The sequence below is a fragment of the Mercenaria mercenaria genome, chromosome 13 (genome assembly GCF_021730395.1).
Source record: "Mercenaria mercenaria strain notata chromosome 13, MADL_Memer_1, whole genome shotgun sequence".
NCBI classification, from domain to species: Eukaryota; Metazoa; Mollusca; class Bivalvia; order Venerida; family Veneridae; genus Mercenaria; species Mercenaria mercenaria.
The window spans coordinates 62,904,338-62,917,780 of record NC_069373.1 but is presented as its reverse complement, the minus strand read 5'-3'; the positions used below and the strand labels follow the sequence as shown (position 1 = coordinate 62,917,780).

General features: G+C 34.7%; 1 protein-coding gene and 1 long non-coding RNA gene across 2 annotated transcripts; both read left to right on the top strand.

The window, feature by feature from the left end:
* Positions 1 to 3,465: 3,465 nt before the first annotated feature.
* Positions 3,466 to 5,980, top strand: LOC123529617 (PI-PLC X domain-containing protein 3-like). Its single transcript, XM_053522044.1, has 2 exons — positions 3,466 to 3,971; positions 4,343 to 5,980. Exons 1-2 carry the CDS (start codon positions 3,639 to 3,641, stop codon positions 4,685 to 4,687), a joined length of 678 nt encoding a protein of 225 aa, XP_053378019.1. The 5' UTR covers positions 3,466 to 3,638; the 3' UTR covers positions 4,688 to 5,980.
* Positions 5,981 to 6,050: 70 nt separating this feature from the next.
* Positions 6,051 to 12,726, top strand: LOC128547972 (uncharacterized). The gene is made up of 3 exons (XR_008366827.1): positions 6,051 to 6,199; positions 8,337 to 8,428; positions 12,647 to 12,726. It is a non-coding gene; the product is annotated as an uncharacterized LOC128547972 (long non-coding RNA).
* Positions 12,727 to 13,443: the final 717 nt, after the last annotated feature.

Below are 13,443 nucleotides of genomic sequence, written 5' to 3'. Positions count from 1 at the left end.
CATTAGTCATGTGACTAATAAAATCGCGAGAAGTTGAAATTGTACTATAATTATGAAATCGTGAAATCGAGAAATCGTGTATTTTTGAAGTGGAAATCGTGAAATCGTGAAATTTAATAGTGAAACCGTGAAATCGTGAAGTTTAATGGTGAAATCGTGAATTCATGAAGAGGAAATTGTGAATTCTTGAAGTGGAAATCGAGAAATCGTGAATTCATGAAGTGGAAATCGTGAAATCATGAATTCGCGAAACCGTGAAATCGTGAAGTTTTATCGTGAAATTGTGAATTTATAAAGTGGAAATCGTGAAATCAGGAAGCAGAAATCGTGAATTCGTGAATTCATGAAGTGGAAATCGTGAAATCATGAAGCAGAAAGCGTGAAATAATGAAGTTGAAATGTCACCACGGGTCTTTCGTATTTAGGACTATATCTTCAAAACTCAGAAATGTTTGATAAACGAACAACATTTTTACCAACAATCTACCTGGCCATTTCATGTTCTACCGTAGTGTCCCGTACTATGGGTACTTATTAATAAAATATTATTAAAAAAAACTTGTTTCCCTATAAAAATGAATACCATTTGAAATGAAATGAAAATGAACAGTCGCTGAAAACGTTCAACCTAGTTATAAAATGTGAAATTTCAGCACCGGGACGTTATTGCAAACGAAATACGAAGATATGTAACACTTCTTTGAAAATGTGGCCCCTTTATGCAGCCCTTTTTCGGAATTCAATGAACATATCCGTAAACTGACACTTGTTTTGTAGAGTAATATACATGCATGTTTTATATGCGGTTCAACTTTGATGTGCAGCGACCTTTTCTTCCTATGATATGGTGTTGTTTGATATTTTTTTTCTCAAATGTAATACAAAGTCTTAACATCACGTTTGAAATCGTTTCAAAAAGTACTTTTGTTTAATAGAAGAGATGTTGCAGTTAAAAGAATCTGTGCACTAGTCTGTTCCATTGATCTGTCTTAGCAATACAGAAACGCGTGGAACAGCCTATCTGTACACAAGTTACCATTGTTTGACCAAAATGGTAGAATATTTAAATGTTTTTCTGTTGGGCACACTTCAGAGCGACTTTTCCGGCTTTTAATGGAGGAGAAAGACCCCAAATGTCATCACGGGCTGGCACCTTGGTACAACCACCGACCAAGTCTAACCCTAAACCACTCGACCACGGAAGCCCCTAATAAATTTAACACAATTTCTGTCTTGGATACATTCTTTAAAAATAAATTTACTTATAAGTACGATATTGTTTACGCAGTAAGCTTCCGGTTGTTTCCAAAGTTGAAGTTATTCATTTCTACTATTTCCATTCTTTGTCTATTGTTCCAACTACCGTCAAAAATATAATAGCATGGGATCTTGGATCTCTTTGAAACCCTTTTTAACTTGATAAGTAAAACAAATATGCCGATGCATCAATTTCTTAGGCCTCATATGGAGAAAATATATTATCTGCGAGTGTATATGTATTCTATATTAACGGAAGTACCTATCTTTCTTTATCCCCCGCCGATGAAATCGGGAGGAGGGTATTGAAATGGCGTTGTCCGTCCGTCCGTCCGTCCGTCCGCAGCCATTTCTCAGTAACTACTTGGTAGAATTTCATGAAACTTGAAATAAACATGAACCAACATACTTTGATGATGCCCGTCAAGTTTTTTTATTGATTGGTCAATTTCCCTCAGAGTTATTGCCCTTGATTTAATAAAAAATGTCCGTCTGCAGCCATTTCTCAGTAACTAACAGGTAGAATTTCATCAAATTTGAAATAGACATGAACCAAGATACTGCGCTGATACCGTCAGGGTTTTTTATTTTGATAGGTCAATTTCCCTCAGAGTTATTGCCCTTGATTTAATGAAAAATGTCCGTCTGCAGCCATTTCTCAGTAACTAGCGGGTAGAATTTCATAAAACTTGAAATAGACATGAACCAAGATACTGCGACGATGCCCTTCAAGTTTTTTTTCGATTGGTCAATTTTCCATATAGTTATTGCCCTTTAATTGTTTAAAAATCCACAGATCTGTACATAACAAACCAACCAATTGGAAGAATTTCATTAAACTTCTTTCATTCTTTTCCATGAAAATTTATTATAAACATGTGATGTTGTGTACCTACACCTGGTCAACACCTTACCTTGGTCACCCCTCAAACCCCCCCCCCCCCCCCCCCCCAATTTTTTTTTCATTTTTCGTTTTCTATCAATATTTATAATCAACATATAAACTGTTGTATCCTCACCCCACCCCCACCCAAACAAACCATTCATTTTCTTTTAATTTGATTTTGACTAATGAAATTATTTGCTTCTTGGTAACATTCTTAACTTTTTGCTGGATATATTTTTTTGCCGTTCCTCAACTCTGACCCTTTCGGCGGGGGATTCCAATTCATTGAATTTGCTTGTTTATTTTGGTATATCCATTTTTAGCCATTTGTATTAGGAGCGAAACAAACCACAATTATTGTAGGCATAGGAAATAGAGATCAATATAATTGCACCTTTACTAATCCTACCAGGTGTTTGCTTCTATTGTGACATTTTGATACAAGCAAAACTGTATTATCTGTACTATTAATTACTTACTGGTATTTCATTTTATTATTGGCTTATTAAAAGTTAACTTTTTACCATAAGTAAGTTGACAAAATCATAGGAACCATGTATCGAGGGGTTAATCAAACACATATGAATAAATCCTACATGTTTTTGTTGTGCAAAAAAGTATAATATTGTGTCTAAAACAGTTTTCATTTTCCACACAATTGTGTGTGTGTGTGTGTGTGTGTGTGTGTGTGTGTGTGTGTGTGTGTGTGTGTGTTCGGGTTTAACGTCTTTTTCAACAATTTTTCAGTCATATAAACGACGGTGTCTACTTGTAGCAGTGAGCACAATGCCCAACTTTATAGTGCTGCCTCACTGGAATATCACGCCGTAGACACGTGACATGATACCCCACCCAGTCACATTATACTGACACCGGGCTGACCAGTCCTAGCACTACCCTCTTAATGCTGAGCGCCAAGCGAGGAAGCTACTAGTACCATTTTTACGTCTTTGGTATGACGCGGCCGGGGATCGAACCCACGACCTCCCACACTCGAAGCGACTCAATTTTGTAATTGCAAGGGAAGTAAACTAATAGATATCTCTACTTTTAAGTACTAGCCCAAGGCAGGAGTTGTCATTCTTTGTGGATCACAACTTTAAATTAAAAATTAAAACTTCTGTTCTTGATATTAACAAAACTCTCATAAACTTCACATTTGTGAAATCATTTTAGGTTATTTGAAGGACTTGGAAATAAATTTCTAGACTTTATTTAATGTGTAAGTATCATTGAAAATTTTAGGGTCTATCTCTACGTGACAATTAAATATTTTGCTTCGTACCATCCAATAGTAATGTATTTAAATGATACCAGCAATGTTTTTAGAATATTAGTTGTAAAATCTATTTTAGGATCCCACGATTCGTTTAGTAGCAGACTGGATCCTAGGTCTGAAATAGGCCCAGATGTAGACCTGACTGTTCGACTTTTAGGACCTCTTGCTAAAGGGATACTCAACAAGTGGAGTGTAACTCAGAGCTTAAACTTCAAAATGCAGCTTTCAAGTGGCATTAGATATTTTGATCTCCGTGTTGCTTCACGCAGTGGGACACCGAATATACATTTTCTCCACACGCTTTATGGAACAACCGTTAAAGAAGGACTGGACGAAATCATTGATTTTTTAGATGACAATAAGAAAGAAATAGTGATTTTAGACTTCAATCATTTCTATCAAATGTGTGAGGACCAACATCAAGAATTTTTGAAGATGCTAATAGAGAAATGCGGCGAAAAGCTGTGCTTGTTTGTGGGAATCGAGAATCTCACTTTAAATATGCTATGGGAAAATGGGCTACAGATCATTATTGTGTATCATCATAAGGTATATCTTAATTTAAAGTTCTTTTCCTTGGATGGTAATACAGTTTCATTTCAGCAGTTAAAATTGAGTATCGATAGTGCTTTAATATCATTAATTGAATCGGAGTGACTTTGTTGTTGTATGCGTGGATTTGGATTTATTGCGGGAAAATGTTTGTTTCATTAAATAGAGTAGTATATTGTCGCTGAATTTGTTCTGGAAGTACTTTTAAGGGTTTTACTCGTTCTGTGTTTTTGTAAATGCACAGTCATGTATAGAGTTAGTTCGGTCATATTTGACTGTTGACTCTTTCAATTAAAAATCTCCATTGTTCCGGCTAAAGGTTGTTAACCAGTTCATTGGTATGTACATTATTCTTTTGTTTATTTCAGATAGCGGCGGAAATTTGTCATGTTTGGCCGGGATCTACATGTGTGTCGTATTGGCCCGAAACGACGAACGTCCACAAGATGTTTGATTGTCTTAACAACGTAACACGAAAAGAAAACGAAGGGCACTTTAAGGTGTGCCAGTGTGTTCTCACGCCAGATACAGGCTATATTCTAAAACATATGAACGGGTCAATACTAGAAAACTTTGCCAAGAAAGTTATGCCAGATGTTATGAGATGGTTAGCACGGCAGAAAAGGGGGAAGTGTGGTATTAATATAGTAATAGTTGATCATATAGAGCTTGATGAATTTGCAAAATCTGTGATCAGTTTGAACTTTTGTTAACCACAGGTACTTTACGACTGGCCGTGCTTTGACCGTTATTTCTCCTATTTGAAATTCTTTACAATTGTACACACCTTTTGATTTAAATGTTTTTTCAAAACATTCAGAATTTGCCGATTGTATTTAAATATGTCTCAGTTTTTGTTTGCTATGTAGAGATATTTTCCTTATTTTAATTGCAATTTCTTTTGCTGAAATCACATGACATATGTATGCTTGAGATGTATGTAGTATTTTCATATTGAAATAGTACTACGACAGAATCTGTCATAGATGCTTAGTTCATACACCACAACTACATTTTGGAGTCTCATTTTTTAGCTGATTTTCCAGTTTGGGTGTTTGAGTGAAGCTATCTTTTCTTTTCTTTTTATTCAGCACTGACAATATTTTTCAAGTAAATGTAAGTTACGGACATTTAAAATGAGTCCTGATGTGTGCTACAGCCATTTAAAATATGTCAATTTTATATAGAATAAAGAACAGCTGTTTAGTGTGTTGCAACGTATAAGGGAAATCTGATAGAAAATGACAAATTTATTGCAATTTGCTTTGAAATATAGATAAAACACGAATGTTTCAATGTTTAGGGGTTTTTTTGTTTCTCAAAAAACTGCATGTTTGTTGTCTATAGATTATTAATCTTTAGCAGTCAAAAAGTAACATTGAACATATTTATCAGTTTAAATGTGTAATTTGTATGAAGATCAGAGTAGAAAATGACAAAACAGCACAAGACAAGGCTACGGTTAGGATAACTGATTGAAAATTGTGTTGCGAATTTGACGCGTTGTCTTATATTACTGAAAATGCCATAAAACCTTGTATTTTGTCATGCATATAGGTTGCTTGTATCTTTCAAATGGAACTGACACAATCTTAGAGAAAAAAAATCTTATCGGCATACAGACACTAAATAGGAAAATGGCGCGAAAACAAACGGTAGTCGCATAATGGCTGATTCAAATAGTTCTCAGATTTCTTTGCTCTGTAGAGCTATTTTCCTTATTTTCTTCGCATTTTTTGACAAATGTATGCTTCAGATATAAGTAGCATTTTCATAATGAAATAATACCATGACAAAATTTATCATACTAAAGATTATACGCCACCACTACAATTTTGGGTCTCATTTTTTAGCTTATTTTGCATTTTGTGTGCTTGACTGAAACTATTTTTCTTGCATCAGTCATGACCCACACTTTCTTTTAATTTTTATTCAGCACTGACAATATTTTTCAAGAAAATGTGAGTTACAGATACAGCCACTCGAAATAAGTCGACTTTATATAGAATAAACACCTCTTTTAACAGTTAATGGTTTTGTCCAAATTGAAAGATGGACAAGTTCATTATAGAAATTTAACAGGGTAAGGGTTAAACATCTGCTTGTTTTCTGATTTTACCAGAGGCACAGAAGATATTGTTTCACCACATGGAATGCCTCTTGATTTGTTAGACAGAGTGATGATTGTGAGAACACTGCCATATTCACAGGAAGAAATGACACAGGTATGGCTGATTCTCTTATTTTTTGGACTACGTTGTTACTGTATGACATTTAATTACGAATGCAGATCTATATACGCAATTAATTTTTGTATTTAATAAAGATAAATGCAGTTGCTGAGTATTTTCTACATTTGAAGTAGATATCTAAAGATTGTAGTGAAAGATGGGTGTTGGATATCTTTCAAGGCCTCTGTCAGAATGCATGTAAATTATTTGAATTTCTTTAATGTATTCCAATTAAGAACAAATAAGGAAATCTTATTTCCAACAAAATAAAAATAAAAATTTTGTAAGTTGAAAACACTGAGAAATAATGTCACGTCCTGTTCACTGTCTGCAAGCATTGCTGAACTATCATACCAAAATGCTCCTGCTAAATTTTTGTCTATACCTTGCTCAGTTTTCACTGATGATGTTTTTTGATGACAGAATTCCTGTTCTTTTAGAGTGGGCAGACCAATGCTCGGCGCATACCAATGCTCAGCGTATATCACGTTTCTCTTGGAATTTCTTAATATATATTTAAAATATCAGCTCTTATGAGTCCCTTTTCGTTTGTTTACATCACGGGTAATTTTATCCAAGTGCAGTTCATTTCTGGTATGGTCACATGGTCACAGTAGAGCAGACAATGCAAGGCTAAAAGCCGTTCAGTTTTGTGTTCTACTCTTATTAAAACAGATTTTCTGGTAAAACAGGTATTAAAAAAGTAGCCTGCAGGCCGAATTATGGAGAAAAAAAGCATTTTTCTTTTTAATTATTTTATTTCTTTATACTTAAATAAACTATAAACCCTTATCATGGCATTTTATACGGACCCATTGTACTGCACTTTTCTGTAGCTTATGCTGTCGAAGTAATTGATATACTATGTGGACTAATGACACTTTTGAAAAGATTTCCAAAAATAATGGAAATAAATCATCAAATATCATAATTTATTGATTTCTTGAAGTTAGACTCACAGAATTGTGATAAATTATCTTCAAATGAATTCCTTAGGATAATTGTTGTATAAAATGTGTTTATTCAATTTATAGATGCAGAATAGAGAGAGGGGTAATTTACTTAACTGTTTATGTACTTAAAAAAATCAGTTAGTCAATACAACCTATGTCTTGTGTTAGATATGTCTTATACTTCACTTTAATACATATATAGTTCAAAATTACAACCTGCAGATTAATATGCCGTACGCCGAGCGTTGGTATACTTCCCCATGAACCTCACCGGTTTTACTGGTACTATTTTTAGCTCCCGCCTATTACGTCACGGTGTGACTAGAAATATGTAAACAATATGGTTGAATACTCAAAGATTGTTCTACAAACTGACGATAAAAAAGTACGGTAAATTAATGTAAAATCAGTTTTTAGATTTAAAATATGTAGTTTTTACGCCAAGCATTGGTCTGCCCACTCTATTGCCTGTATTTGTAATTAGACTGTGTATATGATAACATAATACACATTTACATTGGCATGATCAGTTCATTGTTTATTAAGCAGATTGTGTCTGTATTGTCCTTGTAATGAGATTCGTGGTTAGATCTGTGGATTGTTGGCCCAGACTCGTGGACTGGATTAGAATCACTACCTGCCTGATGATTTGCAGTCCTAGTGAAGGACAATACTTTAAATGAGCCGTGCCATGGGAAAACCAACATAGTGGGTTTGCGATCAGCATGGATCCAGACCAGCCTGCGCATCCGCGCAGTCTGGTCAGGATCCATGCTGTTCGCTAACAGTCTCCAATTCCAATAAGCTTTAAAAGCGAACAGCATGGATCCTGACCAGACTGCGCGGATGCGCAGGCTGGTCTGGATCCATGCTGGTCGCAAACCCACTATGTTGTTTTCTCATGGCATGGCTCAGATAGCAAGGTCTTGAATTTGATTTGATCCCTGGGTGAAGTGAATTATGTTTCCATTTGATGATTGGAAAGAAAACACAATGTCTGAAGTCATTTGTCCTGTTTCCCAAATTCATGTATAGAATTTGTCAATTACTTTTTGGAGAACAAGTAAGTACTGAATACGAGCACTGATTAGGTGCACTGAATGCCATTAGATTAGATAACTGAAATTGAAAAAATGTATTGATAAACTCATAGAGAATAAAGAAACTTTTTTTTACAGATCTTAAAATTACGAGCACAGACAGAAAGTATTCAGGTAGATGATGATTCGCTAGCACAGCTAGGACAGATTGGTGTCACCACAACTCTCAGGTATATAACATGGGATAAGGTTTCCATCCCATCTTTTCTATTTTTAACAAGAACATTGTATTTATTAAGGTGGAGTGCGACCTTTAAATTTTTTTTAGATAGATCTATGAAAAATTAACAGAAGAAAATTGAGGATATTTCTGATTTATTCCAGTTTTCCGTTTGGCTCTTATTTAAGCCACATTTGTTTGGTGTACTGTCAAACTTGGCCACTAACGGCACTTTTTGGGCGTTATTTCTTGGTGTCATTTTCATTGTTTCTGTACGGTTTTCAGCATATCCCTGTTTTAGCTGGAAGCGGACGCGAATGAAATTTATATATTTTTAAAAAATTAAAATTTCCTTTCCTGTGATATAAATTTCGTAAATGATTTTTAACGTACCTTAAGATTATGATGCATTAAAGCGTCAGACTTATACAAAACGTAACGTAGAGTTTAGCTGGAAAATTGTGCGTTTTTCGAGAATGAGATTTTTTCAGGTCCAGGAATTTTGTTTAAATTTCAATCATAAATGCGCAAATATATCTACTTGCGTTTGATTAACAAAAAGTTGTATGTCACCGAATTCGTTTTTTCAGTACCATCGATTTTGTTTCCCCAACCCGGAGCTGAAATGCGATGTTATTTGGTGGTATTTTTAAAGTTACGCTAAAGTTTCGGACGATTTTGGAAAACTTGGAACCAGTTTTCAAAACTTTATCGTAAAAATATACGTTCAATGAAGGCATATACTGAAATATATATAACAAAAACATCACATATACAGAAAATCGAATTATATATGAAAAATGAAGTAAACGCGAAGTTATTTGGTGGTATTTTAAAGTTACGCCGATAGTTTCGGAAGATTTCGGAAAATTTGTACTAAGGAGCTTATTGTCGACATAATTTCGTTAAGTTATACGTTTAATGTTAGCATATACTGAAATATAAGAAAATAACAATTCGAATTATAATAGAAAAATGAAGTTCCGGCTAGTTATGAGCTGTGAACTTTCGGGGTTTTTTTTATAATTTATTATGATTAACTTAGTTAGCATTCGAGTTTAATGTGTAATTATGATTAAATTACTCCTGTCAGAAAGGGCATCATATGAAGAAAAATGATTTTCAACTTTATAAGGATTCGATTTAATCGTGGGATTTACGGTGTTCCGTAAGGGCCAGCACCTACTCCCTGTAAATGGGAAGCCCGAAGGTGCGATGGTATTATGGCTAAGCGCGACAGTACAATGGCGAAAACAACGACAGTACGATAGTGACAGTCTGTTGAACTACTCTTCGGAATCAACTGTTGTGCTTCAACATCGTAGTGTCGCGGTCCGCGAGTCACCATCGTAGTTTCACCATCCTAGTGTTGAGGTTTACCATATCGAAGTGTCGCGTTTCGCCAACACACTGTCGCAAGTGTATTTTTTTGATGCTAACCTGACAACAAATATTTTTAACGTTTCCTGGCTTGCAATAAGAGCTGATTAAAAATATTTTCTTACAAAACAATTAATAACAATTACATGTATTATTATTCATTTTCTAGCTGAGAGGTTAATTTTGAATATAATTTTGTTTAGAAATAACATTCGGTCGGGTGGTATTCGTTTGAATTACACCCTACAGGCTGACATTTATTTTTCAAACATCATGAAAACAATAGACCGACGGAGACTATTCTTGAACTGTACAACGCAAATAAGGTATATAAACAGGAAAAGAGGGTGAAGTGCGACAGTGCGATTGCAAAGCTCGACAGTTCGATGGTGAAACTGCGATGGAGAAGCATAACAGAACGATGGCGAAGTACGACAGTACGATAGTGAAGCGCGGCAGTGCGATGGCGAAGCACGACAGTGCAATGATGACACTAAGCGCGACAGTACGGTGGTGACACTTGGATCGCGAAGCGCGACTGTAAGATGGCGAAGCACGACAGTACAATGGCGAAGCAGTACTGCAGCACTTCACTATCGCACTCTCACAATTCGCCATCATTTTTTGTTTGGTTGATTGTTTGATATGACGTTTTTTTCCCATTACATATCAGCTGAGCTGCAAATTTCTAACTGAGTGTCAATCCCGATTCTCTGCGACATTATTTGTGAACTTAAACACATCTTCTACTGTATCTCGGAATAGTTGAGTGTTCCTTTTCGATCAAACCTTGCCGCTTGTTACACTTTAAAGAGTGCAAATGCATTTCGACATCACAGTGAGCATGGTATGTCTCCTGCAAAAACTTACTACAACAAAGTCGGTACTGTTTAATAATTGTCTCTTTTTAGTTTTCTTTCCAGTATGCAAAGGAAGAAACATTATATCAAGTCAGCAATCGAGTACGAGTTACAAACAGAAAATCAGTGATGAAAAATATAGAGTATTAAAATTTCTTTAAACTAAAAAAGAATAAGTAGACAAACTCCGTTAACAGTAAAACTTTAACTTGTGGGTAATTCTTGACCTTTCCTACATACAACAACAATCCGACATCTAAGGCGCACGGTTATGATATTTTACATTGATATCGTCCATGGATGTACGGTCTCGCTGTCCTTTAGAAAATTTTGAAACGGTAACATGCATGAGTCAATTATAACACATATTCACATTAAATACCAATAATGAAGATAATACAAACTTTTAATGATGTTTTAATGGAAGTAATTCCATTAAAATAACGTATCAATATCGAATGCTAATAAAAATTATTATAACTGAAGCAAAAACCAAAAGTTCGCAACTCAAAACCAGCCGGGGCTATTTTTTTCTACTATTATTCTATTTACTGTATATGTGTTATTTCTTATATTTCAGAATATGCTTTCATTGAACGTATATTTTTAAGATAGAATGTCGACAACATCTTCCATAGTACAAGTTTTCCGAAATCAGCCGAAATTTTAGCGCAATTTTAAAAATACCACCAAATAACGTCGCATTTAAGCTCGGGGGTGGGGAAACAAAATCGGTGGTACTGAAAAAACGAATTCGGTGACATACAACTTTTTGTTAATCAAATGCAAGTAAATATATTTGCGCATTTATGATTGAAATTTAAACAAAATTCCTCGACCTGAAAAAATGTTATTCTCGAAAAATGAACAATTTTCCAGCTAAACTCTACGTTACGCTTTGTATAAGTCTGATGCTTTAATGCGTCATAATCTTAAGGTACGTCATAGATCATTCACGAAATTTATATCACAGGAAAGGAAATTTTAATCTTTTAAAAATATACAAATTTCATTCGCGTCCGTTTCCAGTTAAAACAAGAATATGCTGAAAACCGTACAGAAACAATGAAAATGACGCCAAGAAATGACGTCCAAAAAGTGCCGTTAGTGGCCAAGTTTGACAGCGCACCAAACAAATGTGGCTTAAATAAGAGCCAAACGGAAAACTGGAATAAATCAGAAATATGCTCAATTTTCTTCCGTTAATTTTTCATAGATCTATCTAAAAAAAAATTTAAAGGTCGCACTCCACCTTAAGTATGGCTGTAAGACCATCTGTTAAAGCCCAAAGTACAATGAGACCATTTACATAATTGTCATGATAATCACATGCTATATATTTTTGAAAAGTTACCTCAAGCAGAATCTATACCAGGAACAACAATTTATAAATGTTGCGTTCACCTATCAGCCTTATGCAGCAGTTTTAAAGGTTTCCTCACTGCCTCAAAAACATGACTGTGCATTAAATACCTTTTAAATACATGTTACTGTGTATTAATCTGCATTCTTTTGCTAGTAATCACTGCAAATTTGATTTTAAAAAAAGGATTCTTCCACATATTTTTTTTTCATAATTTTAAGTTAACTAAGTAAAAATGAAGTGATGCGATGTGTTCTAGGCAATATTTGTTTATGAAGCCACTAATGTAACCTGTCAAATATGAATGAAATCTATTTGATTGGACATGCAGTAAAACAGAGGAAAATGAAGCACTGATGAAAAAATCATGAAACCTGTACATTCAAACTTTAGTTTGCTTGAACTTGGATACTTAGAGCAGCGCCCTTCACTTAAACTCATTTTCAGGTCCTGTCAAAGACCCTGTATAATGTATTTTGTTTGATTGCTCGAACTCCTGATAACTCGAACAAATTTTTCCGGACCCATTGAGTGTGAGCAAACAAAGTTTTGATTGGATATCAAACACTTAATTTAAAGGCTATTCGGTCGTGTAATTTGGTTTTGTTTTGTTTTTTCATTTCAGATATGCCGTACAGCTTCTCACACCGGCCAACCTGTTGTCAAAATAAATGGACGTGATTCTATCGGAAAGACGAAATCGAGGAATACAAACGAGAATTTGCTGTTTTTACTACTTTTTTACGATGAATATCGAAAAGCATTTGTCACGCTTTTACTCCAGGTAAACTGTCTCGATTATAAATATCTATATTTTGAAGTCATTATTCACTACTTCAGCTATAACGCTATTGGTTACGACGACGGAAAATGTCTTTATTGCCGCGGCGGTCCGGGGTTCGATTCCCGGCGCGGTCATATTTTTTTTCTTGATTTGGAACTTTTAGAATATTATAGAAAACAAAAATTCAAATTCTAATGTTCATAATATGACCAAACTTTAATTTGAAAGTAAGATCATTTTTTAGCCAAATCTGGAGGCATGCTGCTTTAAGCATGTGAGAAAAAGCTCAGTGAAACTAACGATGGGAAATACATATTAGTATTAAATAAAATAAGAACATTGATGTATCAGATGAACATCTGCATAAAAGGGCTGCTTGTATTGATCTATGTTCTTGTACGATCTTCTTCAGTGTAGCTTGTTCGAGACAGGACATTGTAATATACATCTTACAACTCGGCACTATTAATACAGAGAAATAAAAGATGTATGTAACATCTCTGCTTACATTTAAAGTATATATTGCATGTATCTCATTATTGGCGTCATCACGTCTGATCCATGTCTAAAAACTAAAATACGCACTTTTAAATTCAGATATATGTGAAATAGACACTTTACAAATACATGTTGCGTTA

What these genes read in the sequence shown, in the direction of transcription:
- LOC123529617 (XM_053522044.1), top strand. Translation starts at nt 3,639, where the DNA reads ATGCAGCTTTCAAGTGGCATTAGATATTTTGATCTCCGTGTTGCTTCA. An exon ending in TTATTGTGTATCATCATAAG is followed by an intron (nt 3,972 to 4,342) that starts GTATATCTTAAT and finishes TGTTTATTTCAG; the next exon opens with ATAGCGGCGGAAATTTGTCA.